General features: G+C 43.3%; 2 protein-coding genes across 2 annotated transcripts; both read left to right on the forward strand.

Moving 5' to 3' along the window:
* Positions 1-6,304: 6,304 nt before the first annotated feature.
* cnpy3 (canopy FGF signaling regulator 3) lies at positions 6,305-15,950 on the forward strand. The gene is made up of 6 exons (XM_083788645.1): positions 6,305-6,578; positions 8,236-8,365; positions 9,910-10,006; positions 10,552-10,674; positions 11,856-11,973; positions 13,177-15,950. Exons 1-6 carry the CDS (start codon positions 6,452-6,454, stop codon positions 13,452-13,454), a joined length of 873 nt encoding a protein of 290 aa, XP_083644771.1. The 5' UTR covers positions 6,305-6,451; the 3' UTR covers positions 13,455-15,950.
* Positions 15,951-16,445: 495 nt separating this feature from the next.
* Positions 16,446-23,461, forward strand: LOC310875514 (molybdopterin synthase catalytic subunit). The gene is made up of 7 exons (XM_083788783.1): positions 16,446-16,562; positions 18,170-18,291; positions 21,071-21,210; positions 21,781-21,986; positions 22,413-22,566; positions 22,670-22,793; positions 23,131-23,461. Exons 4-7 carry the CDS (start codon positions 21,797-21,799, stop codon positions 23,203-23,205), a joined length of 543 nt encoding a protein of 180 aa, XP_083644909.1. The 5' UTR covers positions 16,446-16,562; positions 18,170-18,291; positions 21,071-21,210; positions 21,781-21,796; the 3' UTR covers positions 23,206-23,461.
* The last annotated feature ends 2,828 nt before the right edge of the window (positions 23,462-26,289 follow it).

Below are 26,289 nucleotides of genomic sequence, written 5' to 3' on the forward strand. Positions count from 1 at the left end.
ACTCAATGCACTCACTCACTCATTCATGCATGCTTCACCATACTGGCTGGTATACCAAACCTCCAGCACCATCTCTCTTCACTCTCCAACTGTGTGCGTCCACTAATCAAACGTGAGTTCAAAAGCCTCTGGAAACCCAACTGTTTATTCATTGCCATAACTATTAATCACCCATCATGGACTCACTTCATTGCACCTGTTTATACTATATGACTAGCAGTACTTGAGTTGTTTAATTTCTTAATGGGTCATTGAATCGAACTGTTGACTAAGAGACATAGTGTTTGGCCTGCATAACGGCATCACCCATATGTGTATTCACACATGTGTGTGTTTATGTATATATATATATATATGCATATGTATATGTATGTGTATGTATATATGTAGGTATGTGTATATATATATATACTGTGTATTCAACCTATTATATTCACATATTATTCAACCTATTATATTCATATATATATAGATATGTGTGTATTGTGTAGGTGTTTGATATTGTATATATAGGCTGCCCATGACCTGAATATTATTTAGTATTGACGTTATCGGATGTAACTGCTATTTATGATTTGGATACGTTTACTGATGCCACACCTTGTATATTGTTTGTCCCCTTTGTACAGCACACACCAATTAAAACCTTAAACCGAATCCTCTGCCTCTGCCTCGTCTTGGTCAGCCTGGCCGGTGGCCTTGCCTGCTCACCATTTTGTCCATTACACCTCACCTATACCCATATACGAACTATTCCGAGTGCCAGCACTCTTTCAATGGTCCTTCGAGCCGGATGTAATGGAACCGATGGCAGGCAGAGAGGAAGGCAGAAGGCTGGAGGATGAAGAGGAGGAAGAAGAGGAATTGGAGGATCAAGCGGAGCCGGACGAAAGGGCCATGAAGCCGCTCCAGGGAGCCACCGTCCGACCCAAGGCCCATGCCACAAGGCAACAACCTGCCTTGCTGGTTGAAGGGTTGCCTCACCCCCAGAGGAGGCGACAACAGCCGAGTGCAGCCTTGGTGGAACCGGGCCAGCCCGCAGAGGAACCGCCTGCTGCATCATCCAGCCACGCAGGCTCCGCCCACCACTCCAGAGCGCCCAGCCACGCAGGCTCCGCACCCCACTCCAAAGAGCCGAGCCAGGCAACCTCCACCCACCACTCCAGAGGGCCGAGCCAGGCAGGCTCCAACCATCACTCCAGAGGGTCCGTTCAGGCACATGCGGTTTCTGGACACGGCTCCAGAGCCCCCAGCCAGGCAGGTTCGGCTCACTATTCCAGAGCTGCCAGCGGCTCCAGAGCATCCAGCCAGAGAAGTCGGCACAGCGGACACTCAATAGCCCTGCATGACACCCAAGTGGCCGCCCTCGAAGAACGGAAGAGGGCCATGGCTCTGTTAGAGATCGAACAGCAGATTAAGGAGGACAGAATCGCAGATGAGCGATGTCGGATTCTGGAGGAGCGGACTCGGCGGGACCTGCAGGAGAAGGAGAACATCTCCAAGCACATGGTGCAACAGCGGCGGTTGAGACAGGCCAGGCAGAGATTGGAGGAGGCCCAGATTGTCTCGTCTTTCCTTGTGCAGAACGAGCAGGCAGATGAAGACACAGAGGCCGTCCACCAGGCAGAGTCCGTCCACCCGGCAGGGGGCGCCGCCCAACAGGTCTCCCTGGACCGCCCTGTATACGCAGCCTTCCAAGGCGGACAGAGTGCAACACCGGGCCCCGTCGCATTCAATGCAGAGTCGTCGAGGGAGGAGGAGAGAGGGCTGCCGCACCAAACCTTCCGCTCTGCGATGGAAAGGACTCCTCCCCAATGTAGGGATCTATCCAGCCCATCTCCCTACCGCCAGTTACCGCCACCTACCGGTCAGAGGCCCTCTCGACCAGAATCCGGGCCCGCCAATGTGACAGTTCAGTCAGACCGTAACTGTGGACCCACCAACGCGGTGCAGAGCAGCCCCCCAACAGCTGTTGGTCCACTGTTTGCCCAGGAAGTTCAGTCACCAGGCCTTATGGAACTTCTGGTGGCCTCGGCATACGGAGTACCACGGCCCAAGCTTCCCTACTTTGAGAGTGGGAAGGAGAGTGACTTTATTCTGCTGGAGATGGCGCTGAAGAGCTTGCTGGGGATCCACAGACATCTCTCCGAACAATACAAGTACCAGGTCCTGCTGGACCACCTCCATCTGCCCAGTGCCTACACCCTGGCAAAATCTTATATGCACTCACCGACGCCATATACCTCGGCCCTCCAGGCCCTGAAGGCGAGATATGGAGAGCCCCGTCAGCTGGTCCAAGCCGAGCTTAACCGCATCTTTGCAGGACCTACTGTCAAGGCCAGGGATGCTGCTGCTTTCCAGGACTTCACCCTGGCAGTACGGTCCCTGACATCCATGTTGGAATCGGTCGAGGGAGAGAACTGTAACGAGCTCAAATGTGGTTCCCACGTTGACAAACTGCTCTGCAAGCTTCCACCTTCCTTCAGTGAGAATTTCATTGAACATTGCTTGACACGAGGCATTCTGAAGGAGGGCTCCAGCCGCACATATGTCCTCAAAGATCTGGCCAGTTGGCTGGAAGTTAAAGCCAAAGCAAAGATCATTGCCCAACAGGCCACCGTCTCAGCCAATGATGCGGAGGTGAGGAAGGAGTCGGAGGACAGGAAAGCTCCCCGCAAGGCTAACCCAACCACGATGTACTTCAGCACTGAGGATGGGAAGGAAGCTTCTCCTCAGAAAGACAAGAACCCCAAATTCCAGGCATATTATTGCCCTTACTGCAATGCTACAGACCACTTCATGGGCTCCTGTCCCAAAGCCAGAGAGCTCACTCAACCACAGCTCAAAGCCTGGATAACCGCCGGTGACCGCTGTTACAAGTGTGCCCGGACCCACCAGGTGGAGACCTGCACTTTAAAGAAACCCTGCAATCGATGCAAAGACATTCATCTCACCGTTCTGCACGATGTCGTCCCTCACTTCCAGAGGGAGCAGAGTGTACTGATGGTGGGAGCAGCCCCTAAGAGGCTGTACGTTGACCAACCAAGCTACTCATCCAAGGTCATGTTGAAAGTGGTGAAGGTCACCTTAAGAAATGGACAAAGGAGCATGGAAGCATTCGCCGTCTTAGATGATGGATCTGAAAGAACCATCATTCTCCCAGCTGCCATCCGGCAGCTTAGCCTCAAGGGGACTCCAGAGACCCTTAACCTCAGGACGGTGAGACAGGATGTGCTCCAGGTGAAGGGTGCAACAGTCGCCTTCTCCATTTCTCCCCTAGGTCGACCCGACCTGGTGTACCCGATAGAAAACGCCTTCACTGCTCATGGACTCGACTTGGCTGAACACACCTGTCCAGGGAGTGCCCTCCAGAAACATTATTCTCACCTTGAGAGACTCCCACTGCCTAACCTGGTCAAGGTTAAGCCTCTCCTCCTTATCGGGTCCGACTACCCGTCCCTCATTACCCCGATTGAGCCAGTGGTGGCAGGGCCTACCGGAGGGCCGGTTGCTATCCACACATCCCTGGGTTGGGCAGTCCAGGGTCCAGCCCATCCCTGTACCCGTGCCCATGGGGCACAACAAGCCTGGAACACCCTCTTCACAGGGAGCAGCCCAACTCCAGCCCCTAACCTCTCCGCTGAGCTCCTTCGCAATGTGGAGTTACCGTGGCAGATAGACACTTTCCCACATCCACATCCTCCTCTCTCCACGACACCAAGGTTCGTCCTTCCCCTACTCCGTGGAACCAAGCGTAGGATGGAAAGGGATCCGGAACGGGCTGAAATCCCACCACTGCCACCAGAGCTGATTGCTGCTACACGGGAGAGTGTTGACGGGGTGGCTCCCTCAACCTCTATCACTGCAGAGACCATCCAGTTCCAGCAGTCTCAGGCCCTGAGACGGTTCATTTCAAGACGGGGGACCCCCTTCGAGGTCCTCGCTGATTGTGGTACCAACGTCCGATCAGGATACACCAAGCTAGAGGAAGCTTTCAGAACGATGGAGCCTCAGCTTCAGCACCAGTTATCTGACCACCAGATCTCCTTCAAATTCAACCCCCCGGGTGCGCCGCATGTCGGAGGTACATTGGAACGGGAGATCAAATCCGTTAAGACGGCCCTGACAGTCGCCTTGGGTGACCAGACCTGCAGCGAGACTGTCATGATCGTGGATCCCCAATTGCCTCGTGCCTCCTGGCCAACCGGCCGGGTCACGAAGACCATTCCTGGTCGTGATGGTCGCGTCCGAACTGTTGAGGTCAAGGTGAAGAACCGGACTTATCTCCGCCCTGTTGCCAGGATAGTCCCTCTTCCGGAGGTGTCTGAGGAGGAACATTGGGCCTTTCATAACAAGGAATTTACCTAAATTCCGGGGTGGCTGTGAAAAGGCCCATGGAGCCTCCCAGCCACTCCTGCAATCAAGGCTGAGTGGCTGGCAGCTTGCTCACTGCACACAGGTGTGGGAGGCTACAAATAGGACTCAATGCACTCACTCACTCATTCATGCATGCTTCACCATACTGGCTGGTATACCAAACCTCCAGCACCATCTCTCTTCACTCTCCAACTGTGTGCGTCCACTAATCAAACGTGAGTTCAAAAGCCTCTGGAAACCCAACTGTTTATTCATTGCCATAACTATTAATCACCCATCATGGACTCACTTCATTGCACCTGTTTATACTATATGACTAGCAGTACTTGAGTTGTTTAATTTCTTAATGGGTCATTGAATCGAACTGTTGACTAAGAGACATAGTGTTTGGCCTGCATAACGGCATCACCCATATGTGTATTCACACATGTGTGTGTTTATGTATATATATATATATATGCATATGTATATGTATGTGTATGTATATATGTAGGTATGTGTATATATATATATACTGTGTATTCAACCTATTATATTCACATATTATTCAACCTATTATATTCATATATATATAGATATGTGTGTATTGTGTAGGTGTTTGATATTGTATATATAGGCTGCCCATGACCTGAATATTATTTAGTATTGACGTTATCGGATGTAACTGCTATTTATGATTTGGATACGTTTACTGATGCCACACCTTGTATATTGTTTGTCCCCTTTGTACAGCACACACCAATTAAAACCTTAAACCGAATCCTCTGCCTCTGCCTCGTCTTGGTCAGCCTGGCCGGTGGCCTTGCCTGCTCACCATTTTGTCCATTACACCTCACCTATACCCATATACGAACTATTCCGAGTGCCAGCACTCTTTCAGACAGCCTGACAGGTATCAGTCAAAAGAGAGACCTCAAAGAGGAAAGATGGATGGGGAAGGATCACCCCCAGGCGTCAAGTTCAAGCTCCGCCTATGCCCGAAACCCCGATGACCTTGGGCTACATCACTGAGGATATGTCCCAGGTGCATCCATGCAATGTTTTTTGTTATAGTTATGATCCCTGATTTACTATCATCCCTGATGATGTCATAGTGATGTCACGAGACCTGGGCACAATATATGGGGGCTTTCCCCATGTATGGGGATGTTACTGTCATCCCTGATGATGTCATATAGTGATGTCACAAGACCTGGGCACAATATATATGACGTCAAATTGAGTGAGAAAATTGAGTGTGACATGAGGTTAAATTGGTCCACTCCTGAGGCTGACCAACAACTCCTACAGAAGGGGGAAAGTGGTCACAGCACAGAGTAAAACAAAACACCTACAGGTGCATGGTCTCTGAGACTGACCATTTTTTTAACAATGTGGGCTAAAATAAAGCCCATTTTAAATTCAACGCTTCATACGCATAGCTATAAGCCAGCCACACATCACATTGTACTTGTAGTTGTAGATCTGCTGTATACGCAATTTGTAAATAATAATACATAATTCCTAATAATTGTAATACACTGACTGCAACATACAGTCATGTCATGGTTATCAATATGCTTATGCAGATACAGTAGGCCTATATGTGTTGTCACTGAGTCAGGCAGGCCGTATCATAACAATAATAATAGTCAGAATGATAATGACTAAATACAAATTTAAATTATCATTTTATGACATGAACAAAAGAGGGATGCCAAGTTTAGTGATTAAGCTACAATATTTTAACAAAAACAAACTCATACTCCTATTCAGTTCCATCATGCATGATTTGATCTTTCTCGCCATCTACTGGATGCTGCTCATCATTGCAGCGTGTAACTGCAACTCCCCCCTCCCGCAGCTCGCTCGCTCGCGACAAGGGGCTGCCACTTCTCCCTCGTTGATTGGTCCACACTAGACGACACGCCCACAACAACACGGAAGTGAGCGGTCAACAACTGTAATACAGTGAGTGTAGTCAGTGAGTGAGTGGATGGAGGGCAGAGCAGAGGCAGGAGACATGCAGGCGTAAATCAAACGAAAAAGAGGCATATTTAAGGCATTGTTTTGTATTTTCCATGCACGCGACATAATGATCGCAGCGGTGGTGTTGTTCATGGTGTGGCTGCAGGTCGCCCCAGCGGCCGCCGCCGGGAAGAAGGACGTCGGAGCGGTGGCGGCTGACGACGAGTGGGTCCACCTGCCAAACAGATGCGAAGGTAAATAATAATTATTATAATCTAATACACAAAATTACTACTTTCTACGTGAACATACAAGCTGCCATGAGCAGATCTACAAGCCCACAACGCGCGGCGAGCTTGTCTGCTCATGATGTCACAGGGTTACATTCGATCTCTCAATCGATGCACATTCTGAGTTGAAATCAACACCCGTTTGTGTTTCGTCGTACAAACGTTTTTTTTTTTTTTTTAATTGATTTATTGAATACTTAACACTAACAGGTTGCCATTTGCCAATAGTACTGTGGTACGATTATAGAAATATGCAATGGTGCCAAAAGGGATAACACAAAAAACTTGTTTACATTGTAGGCTGTGCATTCAATTCATATAGACATTATTTAATTATAGACACACAATAATATATCAGACATCATCAACATAATGTATACAGTTCGGATTGGGGGGTCAATTCTGGTTAATAAGACAGTTAAGACTGTTAAGACCATGCAGTTACAATTTGAAATCAGCATTCAGTTACAGTTGATGTTGTGGTTTGATTTCTAACTTTGTCTCGTCTGTGTGTGATGATGATAATCTAGGTCAAATGTACCGCATAGGGCAGCATCTCTGAGGCGGCCTGCCCTTATAACTGTATCCCTATAATAGACAACCTAATCTTACTTGGAGGAAAAACCCAGGGCCTCCACAGCCACAGGCGATTTCATATGTATGTTGCTGTATAATGTGGCTGGGGTTTTCAATGGTTTTGGAGTGGACCCCTTAGTTGAGAGAGAGCTGAACAGGGACCACCACGATATTGTGTAAAATTGTGTTAGATTAAACAATTTCATGGATAGCTTCATAGACTTGTTTGACAGCGCTGTCAATATCTAGCGTTGTGGATTCATGTTAATGTGGTATTTTCAGACGGTTCACCACTTAAACCCTTGATACTTAGTAAACTTGACCTTTTATTGGCTCTGTACTTGGTCTGCTCTTTCCCTCTGGTGAGACTGAGTGGATTCTACACCAAACCTCTTTGCTGAAAATAGCCAATTTGTTGTTTTTGGCTAACGTTCTCCTCAGAATAGGGATGCTGGGGTTCAAGTGTAAAATAAAATAAAAAATCCAAACTCACAAAGATTTGGCGCCCCTCTCCCTCTCCCTGTAATAACTCTGAGTACCCCTGTTGAAGAACAGTTTTCTGTTGAGAGAACTGTTATTATTAATTTCAGATGAACCCATCTCGCTTAAAGGATATTTGACCAACTCTAAACATGATGGGTTCATACTATCTCCCGACTTCAGTTATTTCCCTTGGTTATTATCTATTAGCCAATACAACACAATATTGTTTATTCTCTGGTCCATCATAGAAGCTGTCCCAGTTAGTCAAAGTAGTCATATACTACTATTCCTTTTTAACATGTTGGACAAACTAGCCAATTTTACTTTGAGGTGCCAACTCTTCCTTATTGGCCATTCTTCCAATATTAGCAGATTGTTAACAATATTAGTGTTGTTCTCACATTGTGTGTGTGTGTGTGTGTGTGTGTGTGTGTGTGTGTGTGTGTGTGTGTGTGTGTGTGTGTGTGTGTGTGTGTGTGTGTGTGTGTGTGTGTGTGTGTGTGTGTGTGTGTGTGTGTGTGTGTGTGTGTGTGTGTGTGTGTGTGTGCGTGCACGTGTCCAGTGTGCAAGTTTGTGTCCATAGAGATGAAGTCGGCGTTTGATGAGACGGGGAAGACGAAGGAGGTCCTGGGGACAAACTACAATTTCATAGACGACAACAAGGGAACGCCGCCAATCAAATATGTCAAGTCGTAAGTGTTTATGATGATGATTGGGGTGGTTGATGGGTTGAGACTGGCGGATAGATGCTACGTTAATCAGTTGTATACGTTGAACCACAATGGAAACTAGAAAGATGCAATCCTGCGGAATTGCGAGTGTGGTTGCCTATCTCTACAGGAAACCACACTATTATAGGCAAAAGTGTAACAAGAGTATACTGTCCAATCAGATGAGAGCGAAGCGCACAAAAGCCTTGGCAAAAGTTCCGAATCGCTGGCACAATTTAAGTGTTTTAAACGGGGATGGAGTGCAATAACAATAGTCTGCTTCCTATAGGCAACCGCACTAACAAGTACCCAGGACCTTTTTGTGTTATACTTATAGCCTTGATAATGTCTTGCTGTGCCATGTTCTGACTAATACAAGTATTCAATCAAATCACATGCTACAGTGTTGTTGAAGTCTGGAACATATGAATACAACTTACATTTCAGTTTGGCTTTTAGGCTTTGAAGTGGCACAGGGCAGATATGACAAATAACCTAAAACAATTACTGACATGTTTAATACAAAATAAATAACTAAATAAACTTCAATGGGTGCTTACAAATGTGCCTGTTGCTAAGAATAAACCAGGCACTTGTCACTAGTACATTCAACTTGAAAAGAGATAGATGAATGGCTTGATACTATATATATATTTTTTTTATAATTTTTTTTTTTGCGGCTTACGCCTTTTATTGATTTTTGAAGGGACAGACAGTAGGCTGACAGGAAACGGGAGAGAGATGGGGGGATGACATGCAGTAAAGGCCGTGTCGGGCTCGGGAGTCGAACCCGCGGCACACTGCGACTGGATTACCAGTCAGGTGCCCAGACCGTTACGCCACGGCCTGGGCCGCTTGATACTATATTGATCAATACCTACATACTGTAGGTGTCTTTTGTGTCTCAAATACAGAACATGTTCCACAAGTCTTCATCAGTCTACCGGTGATGGTATTTCTGCTAGAATAGAGAAGTTGTACTGTGTGTGTGTGTGTGTGTGTGTGTGTGTGTGTGTGTGTGTGTGTGTGTGTGTGTGTGTGTGTGTGTGTGTGTGTGTGTGTGTGTGTGTGTGTGTGTGTGTGTGTGTGTGTGTGTGTGTGTGTGTGCATGCGAGAGATAAAGTGTGTGCATGTGAGAGCAGATGTTTTAGTATTTGTAGAAGATGTATTGTTGATGTTTCTCTATTTGTCACCATAACTGTGAGTTTGTTTATGAGAAATTCTTGTGTGTGTGTGCGTGCGCGTGTGCGACTGTGAACTGATAATCTCCGGCACCATTAGACTGTTCAGCATGGAACGACCTCTGCGCAATGACCTGTTATAGCGCCACCAGGAGGCAGAGTTCATTGATGTGGAAAACTAGTCTGCGCACTATTTCCATGCAATGTCCTCTGTTTCCTACTTTCTCACCATTCATCCCCTACCATGTGTGTGTGAAGGTTTTCACTTCTGCTTTCAGCTGTGAATGTTTAACTGAAGAACTCTCTCTCTCTCTCTCTCTCTCTCTCTCTCTCTCTCACTCATAGAGACCTGAGGTTTATTGAGGTTGTGGAGAACGTGTGTCAGAGACTGACCGAGTACAGCCTCCACAAGGAGCGGTCAGGCAGCAACCGCTTTGCCAAGGCAAGTGTGTGTGTGTGTGTGTGTGTGTGTGTGTGTGTGTGTGTGTGTGTGTGTGTGTGTGTGTGTGTGTGTGTGTGTGTGTGTGTGTGTGTGTGTGTGTGTGTGTGTGTGTGTGTGTGTGTGTGTGTGTGTGTGTGTGTGTGTGTGTGTGTGTGTGTGTGTGTGTTTAGTCAAGGTCGCTTTTCGCCCTCAGGCATCTTACTGGTATAGAGGGTTTAAGTAGTACGGAATTGCAGCTCAACAAAAGCCAATTCATCCTGGTGTGTGACGGAGGACAATTTCACGATGAATTTAAATCTCTGCGAGCCGATTGTTGAGAGCATTTATTTATCACAACAAACGATAATACCTACCAGTAAGACGCCTGAGATATGGGGGCTTTCCCCATGTATGGGGATTTGACAAAAAAAAACGCAAGGTTTCATAGTTAACTGCGACCTTCGGCCGCAATTATCGTCCCATTCCTAGTTAATAAAGGAATGGACTACTCGTGCACACAACCCTAGATAAAAGTCAATTTATAATAGAAGTGTGTCTCTCTGTAGGGGATGTCGGAGACCTTCTCCACCCTCCATGGTCTGGTGAATAAAGGAGTGAAGGTAGTCATGGACATTCCCTATGAGCTGTGGAACGAGACTTCTGCTGAGGTGGCCGACCTAAAAAAGCAGGTAAATGATGTAATGGTAACTTTAACCCATTTAGACCTGAGGACGATTCTACACATGCCTGACAGTTTTCTGAAAAACCCATATTTCTATGTCAGTGGTTCAAGGACCCCCAAAGATATATGTAATTGGCCGCCGACCCCCGTCTGAAAATATGTTGTTCCAGGGACCCTCCGGAAGCAAAGATTAGAGTTAAAAACGAAATAATTTATATTCAAAGATTTGTGCCCCATTTTCACGATTTTTTCCAAAATAGCTAAAGTATAACATAATGCTTAAAACACCAAAAGGGGTTCCCGTCCTGAATGGGTCAACTTTTGTGATGTGAAACTTTTTCATGTCAAGGAGCCTCAAAAGTATTTGTATTTGGCCTCGGACACCCATCTCAAAATATTGTTATCTCGGAATTGAGGCTCAGATTGACGTTTTTGAACAGAACGTTTTTCATGTGTCTGAGGTGACAGTAATTAATTGGGCACCCTGTGGAGTCGTTTTTAGGGGCAATGATGTATTCCCTTTGTATTTAGGGTTTCCCAAATACCCTTGACAGTAAAAAAAAAACTGTAATTTAGTGAGATCACATTATCAACCCCTCTCCTAAGGCCTCACTCACACCAGACTGATGTATGCTTGTTGTATACAGGGGTGTGATACATCTTGCCCCAATGCATTTCCAATGGGAGTCACATGGTTTGACACACTATTTGTGTTGTATGAGGGTGAGGGGGGCAGTCGAAACACAGCCGAAAGCCATACAACAGCCTGTAGTCCAAAATGTTGTATCAAACCATGTGACTTCCATTGGAAATGCATTGGGGCGGCCATGACACTTACATCTTGCTTACATCTAGCATGCATCAATGTTGTATGCTAGATCAAAAGGTGTGAGTGAGGCCTAACCCCTCTCCCTTTATCATACAACTACAGCTGTGGGTGCGGCTTAAGTTCAGGTGGATCACCACCCATCACCACCCACCAGGCAAACCAGGCATACTTAATGAACTGGTGGGGGTGCCCACATAAAAACAACATTTTAACGAAGTGTGTGTGTGTGTGTGTGTGTGTGTGTGTGTGTGTGTGTGTGTGTGTGTGTGTGTGTGTGTGTGTGTGTGTGTGTGTGTGTGTGTGTGTGTGTGTGTGTGTGTGTGTGTGTGTGTGTGTGTGTGTGTGTGTGTGCGCGACAGTGTGACACTATGGTGGAGCAGTATGAGGAAGTGATTGAGGACTGGTACAAGGGCAATCAAAAAGAAGACCTTACCTCCTATCTGTGTGAGAAACACGTTCTCAAAGGAAAGGACTCAGGTACACACAACACACACACTCATATCCCGCTTCTGTGATTTGTTCAGGATATTTTAATCCACTGTATGACCAAAAAACCCTTTTCTAGTTAGTGTTTCCAATTGGTGCCGTTGTTCCATTGAATGGCAATCTTATTATTGCTACAGCCACAATGACATGGACTAGACAAGCGTGTGCTTCCAATTCTGTGGCAACGGTTTGCAGGAGGCCACTTCCTGTTTCAGAATGACATTCATGGGGATTGTCTTTGGTGTGAAACGGGAAGTGGTCTTCCCCATGCACAAATGATATGCAGAGACGAGACACATGAGTGACAGTCCTGGCGGTAATGACTTGAACCTAGGGTGACCACTGACCAGAGTTCATTTTAGGGACAGAAGTAAAGCTTGTGTGGGACTAATATTGCCTATCATTTTGTTATTAAACCCCTCTTTTGTTTTAAAATGCAAATGTTGTTAATGGGTGGTATAGGGCGACTTAGTACTGTAGCTAGCCCTAGACCTAGAGGAATATTTCTGATATGGCTTATAAACCATATAAATCTTGGTGGAAAAGAGACTATGAGAGAGCTTTACAACAGAACGCCAACTATTTGGGGACTAGCTATTTTGGGGCATTTGAGCCTGTCAGTCACAATGTGGGACAGGCTCTCAATTTGTGGGATGCCTGAAAAGTCTTTAAAATGAGGTACTTTCCCATGCAAAGGGGGACTTCTGGTCACCCTACTTGAACCAGTGGTTCTCAACCTTTCCAGGCCGCGACCGACCCCCCCAGAATAATCATATTTGAACTAGACCCTCCACCCTGACAAGCAATTGGTTTAGTTTGACTCGGTTCCACAGATAAATATTGTGAAAAAAAGCTGATCTACAAGCTCGCAGCGCGAGAAGTTAGAACGCAAGGCGTTGTGATCTTGTAGATCAGCTATTTTCAATTTGTTCTGCCTTTTTCTTATATTATTTGACAATTTTGGTCAATGTTTGACCAGTTTTTATAGTAAATAGGATATTCGCCCTCAGCATCTAGGCATGCTAGTGTTCACGTTTTTAAGATTTCCAAGAACACTAATTCGTCACTGACCTTTGGGGCATAATGTGTATATAATCTCTTGCCAGATTAGATCACTTGTGATCTTACTTCACTTCCCAGTCTGCGTAAATGGTACATTTGGCCTAATGGGAACACTTTATTTCCTCCATCCAGCCTGTCTGAGTGAGGACTGGAAGCCAGAGAAGAAAGGAGACCCGGCCGCACTGTCGGAAGACAAGAAGAAAAAGAAGAAGGGAGCGAAGAAGGGCGAGGGCAGCACGGACGGAGAGAAGACGAGCAAGAAGAAGAAGGAAAAGAAGGCAAAGAAGAAGAAAAAGAGCAAACACCCTGTGCACAAGACGGAGGGAGGAGGAGGAGGAGGAGGGGGTTTGTCCTCGGACGAAGACATCCAGGGGAAGGCATCTCTTCCTGGGAAGAAGACGGAGCTGTGATCCCCCTGGACAGACCATACAACAAAACGAACTCTTCTGTTTTTTTTAATCTGTACTCTTGGACCAGAACAGCTCGTTTTCCGATGTATGAATGAACACGTCCCCTTTTCCTACATGGCACTGAGATTGTCCTCGTTTACCAGTGTTATCCAATCAGAGTGCGAAGAAGAAGCTGCCGGTAAATATTTACCCCCTCCCCCCCCCCCCCCCTCTCTTCTGGCCACACTTTGAGCCCGACCTCCGCCTAATGATAATGCTGCCGCGATTACACATTGAAGTAGACAATTGATTGTCTCACAAAATAATTGCGGTTAATGAATTAATTTTGTTTGGGGAATTGAACAATGTAACTTAATTCCTTTTCTTTTTTAGGCTTCATGATCACAAATTGCACAGGGCAGATATGACAAATAAACAAACATACACAAAATAATAATAATGCTGACACGTTTAAGAATATTATAATATAAAACAATAGCAGAAATATCTGATCTACAAGCTTACAACCCGTCACTTTGATGTGTTGTGAGCTTGTAGATCAGCCATTTCAAAATTTGGAAAATGTTTGAAATGTTTCTACTGACAATTATGTAAAAATAATTTAGATTATCTCAAGTAATTGCGAGTAGGTGATTATGCAATTGTGACAGGCCAACGATTGGGATCGTACATTTTAATTCACCATTATCTGTACTGCTAGCAATCCGTGTTCCTTTCTACTTATGTGTTACTTTTCTATACTTAGATGGAAAGATGTGACAACACACCACAACACATTCTTAGGTTTTTTGATCGATTTTTCTTCACTTCTGCATGATACCCTACATAGTATAAACACTGTTGCCTCGGAAAACAAGGAAGTGTTTATCAAATAGAATCAATTTTCGGTTACTGCATCCTGAGAGCAATGTTTAGCTGTAAATTGCATTGTGCTTTTGTTCACATGACTGCGATGTCATGTATGGTGCTCTGAGTCTTTGATCAGACAGTGGTCTGTCATAGAGCTCATCGGTCATTCAGAAATACCACACCGCTGAATTCAGTGATCAACCCGTCAGAATCAAGCATTAAACCAAGCCGTGTAATAAACGAAAGTAGTGAACACGCACGCAAGGAAATTCAATAATTAAATTCTCTTTTCTTCCTTGTTTTAATGGTAATTAAACACGGACGCAGACATATTTGTGCACCACTGATTTGTTTGAAATGATGCGACTCGTCTCTCTACACATAATTCTTAGATGTCACAGACGTATCAGTAGAATCGTCAAGAATGAGATAGTAGAATCGTCAAGAATGAGATCTCTTGATCATCTACGCAAAACTAGCTTTCACCCAGTGAACAGTGAAGTCCAGAGAAAAGAATCACTAGTATGGGTCCTCGAGACTGGAGCTGGAAATGACTGTTGTCACTAGCATACATGCATCTGGAAATATATGTCCCCCTTTTTTTTTTCTGGCCCCGTTATTTATGTTTTATATTTTTAACAAAAATGGATGACAGCACCGGTTCATTTATCCCTTATCATAATGTGAAGTGTTGTTCAGTCTGTGCTTTGTTACAATCCTATTTTTAATACCGTTTATTTTGCATTCCTGTCTGAGGTCCAGTGTTTTTAATTACCAACCTGCATTTAAATAATTTCATCATCAACTTGATTATATGCAGTAGTTTTAAACTGAGAAACTTGAATAATATTGTATTAATTTATAAAATTGGAGTTGAGCAACTTCGTGTGTGTATACCGTGGCCTGTCTTTTGAAATATAAAACATTTTCATGTAAGGCTGTGCAGTATATTCATATATTGACAAATTTATATAGTGATATGGAACTAGATTGAGACTGCATGTAGTAATATGACATGACATGGGTGTTGTCCTTTCCTGGTTTTAATGACTTTTTATACTGCAAAAATAGCACATGTAGATTTGCTATTTTTGAAAATGTTTTATTTTCGTCACAATACACACAATTAGAGAATGTAGAATAATTGCTATTTTGATCAATGTTTGCCTGTTATGATACCACATCAATACAGTATGGAATTGTGGACAAAATCTCACCATTTTAAGTCTTGGTTCTGAGAGGATAAATCTCATCAAATGGTGGTCAAATCCCTATTTTCCCATATTGTCATTTTGCTGGTTGTGTATGTGCTGCTATTTAAGTGTGTGGTTTTGAGTGCTGTCTGAGTGATTGACCAGCTGCTGCTGTTACTGTATGTCTGCCTTTTGCAAATTCCAACATATTTTTTAACTTGAAGAGGATAATGCTGTTCTACAGAACTGCTTTTTGGAATCTTAAGGGACATGAAATAAAGTTATTAAATGTATTGCTTATTGAAACATGAATTAGGTTTTCGTAACTTTCTTATTGTTGCATAATTTGTTTTGATATGTTTCGTTTTGCTCCTTTTTGTTCTAGAGTTGTCTCTTGTCTGTGTGGTTTCTTGTACCATTTTTATTTTCATTAAATATTGAGTTTGTGACATTATTTTGGTGTGTGTGTGTTTATTTATATTAAAGTGTAAATGGGGTTTTCTTTCTTTTGTACTTCATACATACACTTGGAGCTTGTAGATCCACGGATTGCTAAGCTGTGTATATCCACGGCTTGCCAAGCCGTGTATATCCACGGATGTATATCCCAACTTGCCGTGTATAATGTATATGCACGGATATCCCTGTACTTTTCCTGTACTTTTAAATATTAGAAGTCAATGTATTGGCACAGTCAGTATAGTTTCTTGATTTGCTCTTTTCATTTTTTTTTTAGGTTTGAGCATACATGTCCATCTTTCATGGGTGACAGGTCCATACAGTGGAAGTTGTTGACTTTTCCTGTGTGTGTGTGTGTGTGTGTGTGTGTGTGTGTGTGTGTGCGCGTGCGTGCGTGTCACGTGACCCTCTCACGCAGCTCTCACATCGTGACCGGAACCAACCAATCACGTTACGGGGGTAAGAAACACTCCTCTCCCTTTGCACCAATGAGCAAACGGCCGCAGCAAGCAACCCGGAAGATGTAGAAGGAACGTTGGAGAAAGTTCCAAATATGAAGGAAAACATTTCTACCAAAACTTCATAGAGATTATTAATGACGGCGCAGGTAAGATACATATTCATTCTGTGTGGTGTGTCAGCACTAATAGTAGTATTATTGGTTATTTAGTAGTGGTTGGAGCCAGGACTGATAACAGCAATAGTATTGAATCATTTTATGTACTTTTTCTTGGGAGGTGCATGCGAGGGCTCCTGTTAGGGTCTTCAATATGTTTTTGTTGACCAGTCATTGTGATGACTGATAATAATCTCAATTACAGAGGAAAGCAACCAATGAACTGTACTTTCCTGTGCTTTTTTTCTGCAAACTGTTAATAAAGTATTACACCAATCAATACTAGTATTAGTAGTAGTAGACTATAGTACTAGTAGTAAAAAGAAAAGTTGGTGAAATTATTTTATTCATGCATCATTTTGTAGTTTTGGTGAGAGTAGAAAGCTGAAGGAGAGTTAAGGAAACCAACACAGGATTGTTTATTGTTTATTGTTTATAAGGATCCCCATTAGCCCTGTAAACATGACTCTCGGGCTAGATCCCCATTAGCTTTTGCCTTGACAAAAGCTAGTCTTCCTGGGGTCCGACACAGACAAACATTTTACATAGGCAATACTTACAATTGTTTACAAACACTAACTCAAAATAAAACATAGTGAAATAAAATATAAAATACGAAATAAATAACATAGGAGAAATAAAAAACAAAGAAAAACATAGCAAAAATCACTTTCAACAAATTATACATTTGAATTATTATTTTCCCAGGGTTACAACGGGTACCATTTGGTTCCATTTATACACTGTCAGAGTTAAGGGACGACCTTGAAATGTAAAAGTTTGAGAACCACTGGTATCTAGTATCTACAGTATGAAAACTAGTAGTGTAGATAGTAGTAATATAATAATATAATAGTATTATATAGATAATAGTAGTAGTAGTAAATAGTCATGTAATTTACAATGTAGGCATTTAGCAGATGATCATCCAGAGAGATTTACAGGTGTGATATCTATCAGAGTAAATGTCATCATAACTCTGTAAAAAAAAGTATAGCACTAGTCAGGTGTAGTGCCTCAAAATAACTACACCAGGTGAACTCAAACCTTACACCTGTCTAAACCAAATAGCATTCCTAACATTTGTGGCCATGCAAAACAAATATAACTAAATGTGTGAGAAGTTGCCGGTATGCACTGCATTTCTAGCTTCCCCACCATTTCCTCAACTATGAAATATCCTCTAAATTCCCCGCTGTCATCCATGGTCTATCCTGGCAATTGGTTGCTTTTCTCTGTAATTGAGATTATTATCAGTCATCATTCACAATGACATTGTCAATGTCTTGTCACTTCAGTTGAACCACTTAAAACCTCTATAGTATACTTAGTAAGACGGACCACCAAACCTCGCCAAAAAATAGCAGATCTTTGGTGGACGCACTCTGAGCCCCCCCACCACACCACTGTATGAAATGCACGTTTTGGCCAGAAAATAAACTAAAGTAACTAATATTATTTTCTTCCGGACTTACGCTTCTCTATTTCTCTTCTCTCTCTGCATGGTGTGTAAGTGTTGTATTTAACTCTATATTTCTCTTCTCTCTCTGCATGGTTGTAAGTGTTGTATTTATCTCTCTATTTCTCTTCTCTCTCAGGTGTTGGTGTTGTATTTTGCACAGAGTGCAGAGGTAGCTGGACTCAGGTCAGAGACCTTGACTCTGCCGGCACAGCTCTCCAGTAGCCTCCTGTGGCAACAGCTGGTACTGCGACACCCACGGTAAATGCAGTATAATTAATTGCGATTGCAATGAGCACTAACTATGAGACCCTGCAGATCATGTCTGTGTGTCCGTGTGTCTGTCCCGCTGTGACACCACCCACCCGCCACCAGAGGGCGCAGCTGTAGCACACACACACACACACACACACAAGCTGCGTTCGCTTCCCGCGTTTGCGCGTCTTACTTGTATTATCAATATATTATATTATAGAGGGTATGCGCATGCTTAAAGTGAATGGAACATCGAGTGGCAAAGTGAGTTTAACATTGTTTAATGTTGTTTAATGCAATCAGATATGACTTTTCTGTTTGGATGCATGGTCTGTCAAGGCCAGAAAGTAGTTTTTTACCACTCAGTAGGCATTCCTGCATAACTTCCGGGTTTGATGATAATGTCATGCGCATACTCTCTATTATTAGGGCTGTCAAAATTCGATTCTTCTTTTTACGCAATGAATGCATGCTTGAATGACCCACCCCATAATCCCATCCACTCTGCACTATCTAGCCCTTTCTGGATGGGGAAAGAGTCAGTTATTGCCTTAAAAGGCTGCACAATTTACATAGGCAGTAGCTCAAATCGCATAGCACGACAACGGGGTGAGAGACACCATCCTACCACACTGGATTAGTTATAAAGAATTAAACATACATACATACATACAGTATGTAAAATCTATATATCTGCCTTCTGTTATTAGTGTGGTTGCCCGAATGGGCAACCAGACTCTTGTAACTGTGACACTTTATTTTCTCACTGGAGTAGTCTTTATTTTGACGCTTTATACCTCCCACACTGTACGCTGTACGCACTTGAGCCATATGTCAAATTGACCGGAAAAATCGGGAATCGTGTGCTTGTATTTTGTTAAGAGAAATGTTGTATAGTTTAATTGATATGAATTTATTAGTGAATTAAATTTCCCCATTGACATGAATGGGAAAAGGCAAAAATTCACATTCAAGTATTTGTTCCTCGGAGACTGTAATCACTATAGTTACAAAACTTTTAGGGATAATTCAACATTATCCCTAAAATTATTTAACCCTAAAATTTTATCGGTCGGCCTCATGGTGGCGCTATAACAGCCCACTTTACCTTTTGGCTTATAACTCTTGAACCGTAGGTCGTAAAATCAAAATATTTTTTTCCCTGGATTCCTTGGGTCATGACGCATCTCCCCATATCTCCGCCATGATAGATTTTCCGCCATTTTGAATTTTGTCCAAAACACACTTTTTGCTTTTCCTCCTACAGATTTTGTCCAAATCTCACAGAAATCGGCACACGTGATCTCTGGACCCATCCAATTAAAACTGAGCCGCAGAATTTTGAAAGTGCGTATCGTTCGGCCGTAATCGTCTTCCGAAGTTAGTAGGAGGGGTCTATATCACAAAAAATGCCATAAATCACGAACGGAATGTCCAATCCATCCCAAATTTCAATCACATGTCCGGGGTGGTACAGTCAACCAAGTTCTAAAAGCAATTCCATTTTCATCCATAGGGGGCGCCGCAAATGCGAGAAATGTAACCGTTTGTCGCAAAAACATGAATTTCGGGGGTTAAATCCCCTCCGAATTACTTACGCATGATCTAAGGCGTGACTTGAAATTGTAATTGGCTGGCAATACTAGTGGGAGGGGCATATGTAAGCCACTGCGGCAACCACACTCTGCAATTTTTTTAAATTGCGAATTTTCTAGTTTATCTTTGCATTCCCACAACAATATACAGAAAAACATGGCAAATTTTGGTTCAAATGGTGATTCATCAGGATTAATTGATTTTTAAGCTGTAATTAATCAGATAAAATAATGTCATCGTTTGACAGCCCTAATTATTATTGTAGTTATTATTGATGTGATTATTGGCATCAAACAACAAAACATGTTTTGAGAGAGAGAGAGAGAGAGAGAGCTGGGATCGGTGCGGAGTGATTGATTGATTGCGCAGTGGCGGCAGCCGGTCACTCAGGGGAGAGAGAGACGCTGAATCACTTTTTTGTGCACGCAAATCTGCGAGAAATGTCACGATTGCACTGTAGTGTAGTTGGAAACAATTGCTCTCAAAGACGTGGTATTTTCATCCTGGTGCTCCTTGAACCAGGCGAGTCTCTTTGGTGAATTCCTGATCAGTGTTATTATGTCACGACTCAAGAACAACTACCATGAAATTCTGACACGCTTTGATGTTGTGGACATCTGGCTAGGTGAAAACAAAAGAAACCCGATTAGCATTTGAGTACTTTTTAACACCTCTTGGACGACCGGCGGAGTAGTCTCGCAACAGTTGAGGAACAACAGGGGAGGCGCTGTTTTCCCGAATATTTGACGATGGGATTCTCAGATTTCCGGTGGAGAGGTCCAAAATGTTCGGAATTCCCAGAAAATCTGTAATGTAAATGTAAAATGTCCACGAAAATCTTCATGGGGGCCTAAAGGGGCCCTGGGAGTCTTCATGGGGGCTGTGGCCCCGTGGCCCCCACAGACTCTACGTGGTTGCTCTCATGTACAATTCAAGATATTTCATTGGCATGAATGTACCAAAAATAATATTGGCAAAGCAAGCATTTATGGCATGGAAATAATGAAATATAAATATAATTGATCAAAACAACCAAAATACTACTTGAACAGACTGACATTTTGAAAAAAAAAAAAACAGGTCATAGTAGCTCCACATCTCCTGTCTTTCTCTACTCTTCTCTACTGAACCACTGCTTAGTTCTCTTCACCCTTCTCTAAGCTCTCTCTCTCTCTCTCTCGTCCTCCAGACTGGACATACTGAGTGACCAGGTGGTCCTGGCAGTGGGCCAGCAGTACGTGGAAGTGGGCGACCAGGCGGTGACGCTGTCGGACGGCGAGGAGGTCGCGGTCATCACACCCGTCAGTGGAGGCTAGAGGGGAACCCAAGGTGGGACACTTGTTTTCAAATGTAAAGTCCTTTTCCACATGTCCCCCATTGGTAGGAATGGATGGAGCTTGAAACCTGATACCCCAAAAAATCTGATAACAAGCTTATTGAGTACCCATTATCAATAAGCTTTGGGCTTATCAAGCCTGCGATCGAGCATAGCGGCCCATGACGTCATATTTAAACAATCAAGACAAGAGGCGATCAAGAAATGAATGTAATTGCCCATGCTGCATTGCTGCCACAAACAAGTACGGTACACACAATAACCAGTTAACAGTTTCTTAAATATTATTTAAGTAAAAAGGGTTTTTAACGATTGAATTGTGGTTTTGGCATTGAACATTGGAACATATGAATACAAATGTATTTTCTGTCTGCCTTTTAAGGCTTCGTAATCAAATATTGCACAGGGCAGGTATGACAAATACCTTTAATATACAAAGATTAGATATAATGCTATACTTATTATAAGAAATGGTAACTAGAGCTAGACAATTAAAACTAGACTAAAACGAAAATATGACTGAAACTAAATAAAATATGACTGTGAAAATGAACACCGATCAGGATATCGTTATTGCTGATGAGCTCAGCCGAGGAGTTGGAGGACGAGAAGAACGGCAAGCGAAGGGATGAGAACGGAGGTGCAGAACAAGCGATGGAGGAGAGGAAGGGCAGCGATTGGCTGAAACTGACGAGCGAGCTGCTATCGGTGGACGACGCCACACGCCTCGTTGGCGACGAAGGCTGTGGAGCCATCGCTATGTTTATAGGTACTGCACAAAGTGTGTGTGTGTGTGTCAGTGTCAGTCTGTGCGGTGTTTTGGTAGCACATTTCTATTTTAGTTTAGTTATAGTCTTTGGAACGAAACTTAATTTGGTTTTAGTCACATTTTAGTCACCTGGAATGTTTTAGTGTTACGTGCTGTGACATGTTGTGAACTTATAGATCTGCTATTTTCAACATGCAACCAAGTGTAAAATGACTTGTCTTACTTATACTGGATCTTTTTTCCACTAATCCCTTGCAAACATTTTAGTCTAGTTTTTATTTATATATTTAGTCTTACTTTTAGTCATCATAGCTTAGTTTTCATGTAGTTTCCATTTAGTTTTCGTCAGTGAAAAGAGGTAGTCGACAAACATCATAGTTTTAGTGTGTGTGTGTGTGTGTGTGGGTGCGTGCGTGGGCGCTCCAGGCACGACGAGGGACACATTCGAGGGGAGGCGTGTGATTCGCCTGGAGTACGAGGCATATGAGGCCATGGCCCAATCGGAACTAAGGAAGGTCTGCCGAGGCGCCAGGGAGGCGTGGCCAGGTGTGAGACACATCTGCATCCATCACAGACTGGGGTATTGATTGATTATATTAGCTATCGTATCGTCACTGGCGGGTAGAAACGATATATATACTATATATGTGTGTGTGTGTGTGTGTGTGTGTGTGTGTGTCCAGCATTGTGCCAGTGGGCGAGGCCAGTGTTGTCATAGCGATATCGTCACCCCATCGTCAAGACTCCCTTCAGGCTGTCCAGTACTGCATCAATACCCTGAAATCTACTGTCCCCATCTGGAAAAAGGTACTACTACTTTAGGAGTACAGTGATTCATACTCAGGGGTTCTCAACCCGTGGGTCGCGACCCCTCGGGGGGGGGGGGGGGGGGGGGGGCGCCAAATTATTTTGGGGGGGTCCCCTAATTATAAAAAAGAAAAAGAAAAAGAAAAACTGAATGGCTGGAAAATATAGTAGTACAACAGTAGTTGTATTAATGTACAGTAAATGGTATAATAGTAGTTATGTGTTTTCTACACAGAATTTAGTGTGTGTGTGTGTGTGTGTGTGTGTGTGTGTGTGTGTGTGTGTGTGTGTGTGTGTGTGTGTGTGTGTGTGTGTGTGTGTGTGTGTGTGTGTACAGGAGGTATATGAGGACGATGGTGCGAGCTGGAAGGAGAATCAGGAATGTCCATGGGGTCACTCTAAACGAACCTGAATCTATTATTAGTTATTGTTATCATTATGAAAACAATGATTATAATAACAATATGTCTTATCATTATAATGTTAATGTTTTATAATTATATACTATTATCTCTATTGCTCTATTGTAATATTATAATTTACAGTGCTAGTATTGGCTTTTACTGTTAGCAATATTAAAGGCTCTAGAGTCTAGAGGTACTTTTTAGTACTGACAGGCTAGATGGAGAAAATCTAATAAAACTGTCTGTATTAAATTTCATTGTAGTCGTGTTAATTTATTAGCAATACTGGTAATGCAAGTTTTTATTTATTTGTATGAATACTACTTGCAATCGTACAAGCAAAAGCACAATTTTATATTTATATATATAATATATTATATTCTTTCTTGTAATACTAGTAACTGCCGTAGTAATACCAAGTTCCATACAGATTCACAATATATGGGTCATAGATGATTGTGTACACTGGTGTGATGGGGCATTCTGAGTGTGTCAATTACAAAGGATTGATTGATTGTAGCCATTTGGCTATTCTGAGTGGCCAAAGAGCATTGATCACGCCTCCAGGTCTTTAGTTTACTCAAGTTCGGTAATAAGACCTGGTACTTAAGACACACAAAATACAGCCCCTAGAGTTATAGAAAGAAGAATATTTCAGCTCCAGCACAGAGAAACATCACTGCAACAACCGTTTCTTCAAGGGGTAGAACACCCTTGTAGATAAGACCCTTTATTATAAATCCTATGTTTTGTTTGTCTTACCACTTTCCAGTCAGTACTAAAGTCTTTTAGGGATAATGCAGGCCGCTGTGATTCTTCTTCACAACGTTCAAAATGTGTTAATTTATGCTCTGTTGTATGATGTTGTGTGCTGAAAATAGCAGACCTACAAGCTCAAAATGCACCATTCCACATCACAGCACCTCTGATGCTGGACAGACACACACGGCCACTCTTGACCAGGAGGAACATTCCCCCTGCTTGCGGCCAGAATGCCCAGAGTCAGTCCCACTGCACAGACCACATCCGCTACAGAACTGGCCTTCACCACCTGCAGAGGGACAAAAAATCACAGAGACAGACGTGGCTGAAGCAGAAGTGATTTCTTTTTATTTAGCCTATCACTTGGTTAATTCCTAGTTCATTCTCAAACTGCTTAATTTTAAGGACGCCCAGTTTGGTATGCATTCGTCGTACTCAACCTTTTCATTCCCCACTATTTAGAAAGGGGGCTTAAATTTATTTAGGAAATTAGGCCTTCATGCCTTGATATTGTAAATAATGGCTGATTCTATTTTACACATGCTGAAAATAGCCATATACTGTACGTGTTGTGCTCTTTTCAGAACACATCACCCGAGCGTAACTAAACATGAAATGACTTGTCTTCTACATAGTTCTACTCAATCTCTTCTCCACCAATACCTCTCTAACATTTTAGCCTACTGTAGTTTTTATCTGTTGGTGAAATTGTCAATATATTTAGTCATGGTTTTAGTCATCATAGCTTAGTTATTATTTAGATTTTAGTTTTATAATTAGTTTTCGTCAGTGACAAAAGGTAGTCGGCGAAAAAATTTCTTCCTAGTTTTAAATCAACTGGGAGGGTATTAGGGTAAGTATGAAATATGTATGTCGGTGTTGTCCACCGGCCAATAGAGGGTATGCGTGTGACATCATCATACCTGGAAGTTATGCGGGAACGCCTACCGAGTGGCAAAAAAATACTTTCTGGCCTTGACAGCCCATACATCCAAACAGAAAAGTACTATATGATTGTATTAAACGATGTTAAACTCACTTTGCCACTCTATATACAGTAACCCAAGTGCAATAGTGCTGGTGCAATGTAATAGTGCAAAGTTCAGTGCAAGTCCAAGTCCATTTTCAGTACCCTTTAATACTATAGAGGGGGGGGGGGGCTCGGCGATGGGGGGGCAGGTTGTTCATTCAGCAGCCTGACGGCCTGTGGGTAAAGGCTGTTGGACAGTCTGTTGGCCTGTCCATCGAATTATATACTTTTACTCCACTCCACAAACTTTAGTTACAAAACATACATTAAACACTTAAGCCCTATATTGTTGGCCTTTGGAAACAAGCTCACACAATGGCTAGCGATGCGACACATTGTGAGCTTGTAGATCGGCTATATATTTTCAAAGGATTTCATATCAATTTGAAAACTGAATGGGACATTCCGCCATTGACGTCCCTGGACATCATTTCAAATCCAACACTTATGATGATCCTTGCGTGAGGGACATGAGGGACGTCACGTGCAGTGGTCCACGGCGTGAAGTGTGAAGTGTAAAAGGATGCGTTCCAAAGACTGGGGGGTGATTGTATACAGCACTCAGCCAAGACCCGGCTCACAATAGCCCTGCCAATCAGGCTCAGTCCTATTGGCACGATAGGTTGTGCGTCGGTCTGGCAAGTGGAAGACTACATCGGGTTCAATCCCTGCTCCTGCGCATGACCACACATAGAAAGTTTACTGAATTTGCAGCTAAACCAAAGCTAATTCATCCTATAGTGTATGACGGAGGACAATTTCACGTTAAATTAAAAACTCTCCAATATGTCCCATTACCTAAACTGTGTACATGACGTTCCTGAGTTTATGATGTAACAACAGTACCTGAGGGAAAATAAGTCCATAATGATATGGATGCTCCAGAGAAGTGTATAAGTAGCCTATAAACATATCATCACCTTGTATTGCTCCTTGGCATAAACACACACCTGAGGTGATGGAGCGGCAGTCGCTCAGTCATGCAAAGTAAACTGACGCACTAATTATTGCGTGAGCTTCTATGTGTGTGTATGTGTGCATACATAGAAGTCTGGAAAAAACAGATTCTACCCGAGGTTTGAAATTAATCCTCTCCTCTCCTTTCTACTAGTAACACTGTACTTCCCTATACTATAGTACTACGTGCGTCTCTCTCTACTAAAGGCAACACCATCTTCGTCATTATCAATTGCCATGCGGATGCTGACTGCCTGTCTATTTCTCTGCGCTTTTATTGGTCTGACTGAAGCCGAACTAGGTGAGTGTGTGTGTGTGTGTGTGTGTGTGTGTGTGTGTGTGT

Source organism: Protomyctophum parallelum, assembly GCF_964188405.1.
Source record: "Protomyctophum parallelum genome assembly, chromosome: 18".
NCBI classification, from domain to species: Eukaryota; Metazoa; Chordata; class Actinopteri; order Myctophiformes; family Myctophidae; genus Protomyctophum; species Protomyctophum parallelum.

Bases quoted from the DNA above. Each gene is read 5' to 3' on its own strand.
- cnpy3 (XM_083788645.1), top strand. From the start codon at position 6,452: ATGATCGCAGCGGTGGTGTTGTTCATGGTGTGGCTGCAGGTCGCCCCA. The intron at 8,366-9,909 runs GTAAGTGTTTAT...TCTCACTCATAG, and splicing joins CCAATCAAATATGTCAAGTC to AGACCTGAGGTTTATTGAGG. The intron at 10,007-10,551 runs GCAAGTGTGTGT...GTCTCTCTGTAG, and splicing joins GCAGCAACCGCTTTGCCAAG to GGGATGTCGGAGACCTTCTC.
- LOC310875514 (XM_083788783.1), top strand. From the start codon at position 21,797: ATGAGCTCAGCCGAGGAGTTGGAGGACGAGAAGAACGGCAAGCGAAGG. The intron at 21,987-22,412 runs GTACTGCACAAA...TGGGCGCTCCAG, and splicing joins AGCCATCGCTATGTTTATAG to GCACGACGAGGGACACATTC. The intron at 22,567-22,669 runs GTATTGATTGAT...GTGTGTGTCCAG, and splicing joins TGCATCCATCACAGACTGGG to CATTGTGCCAGTGGGCGAGG.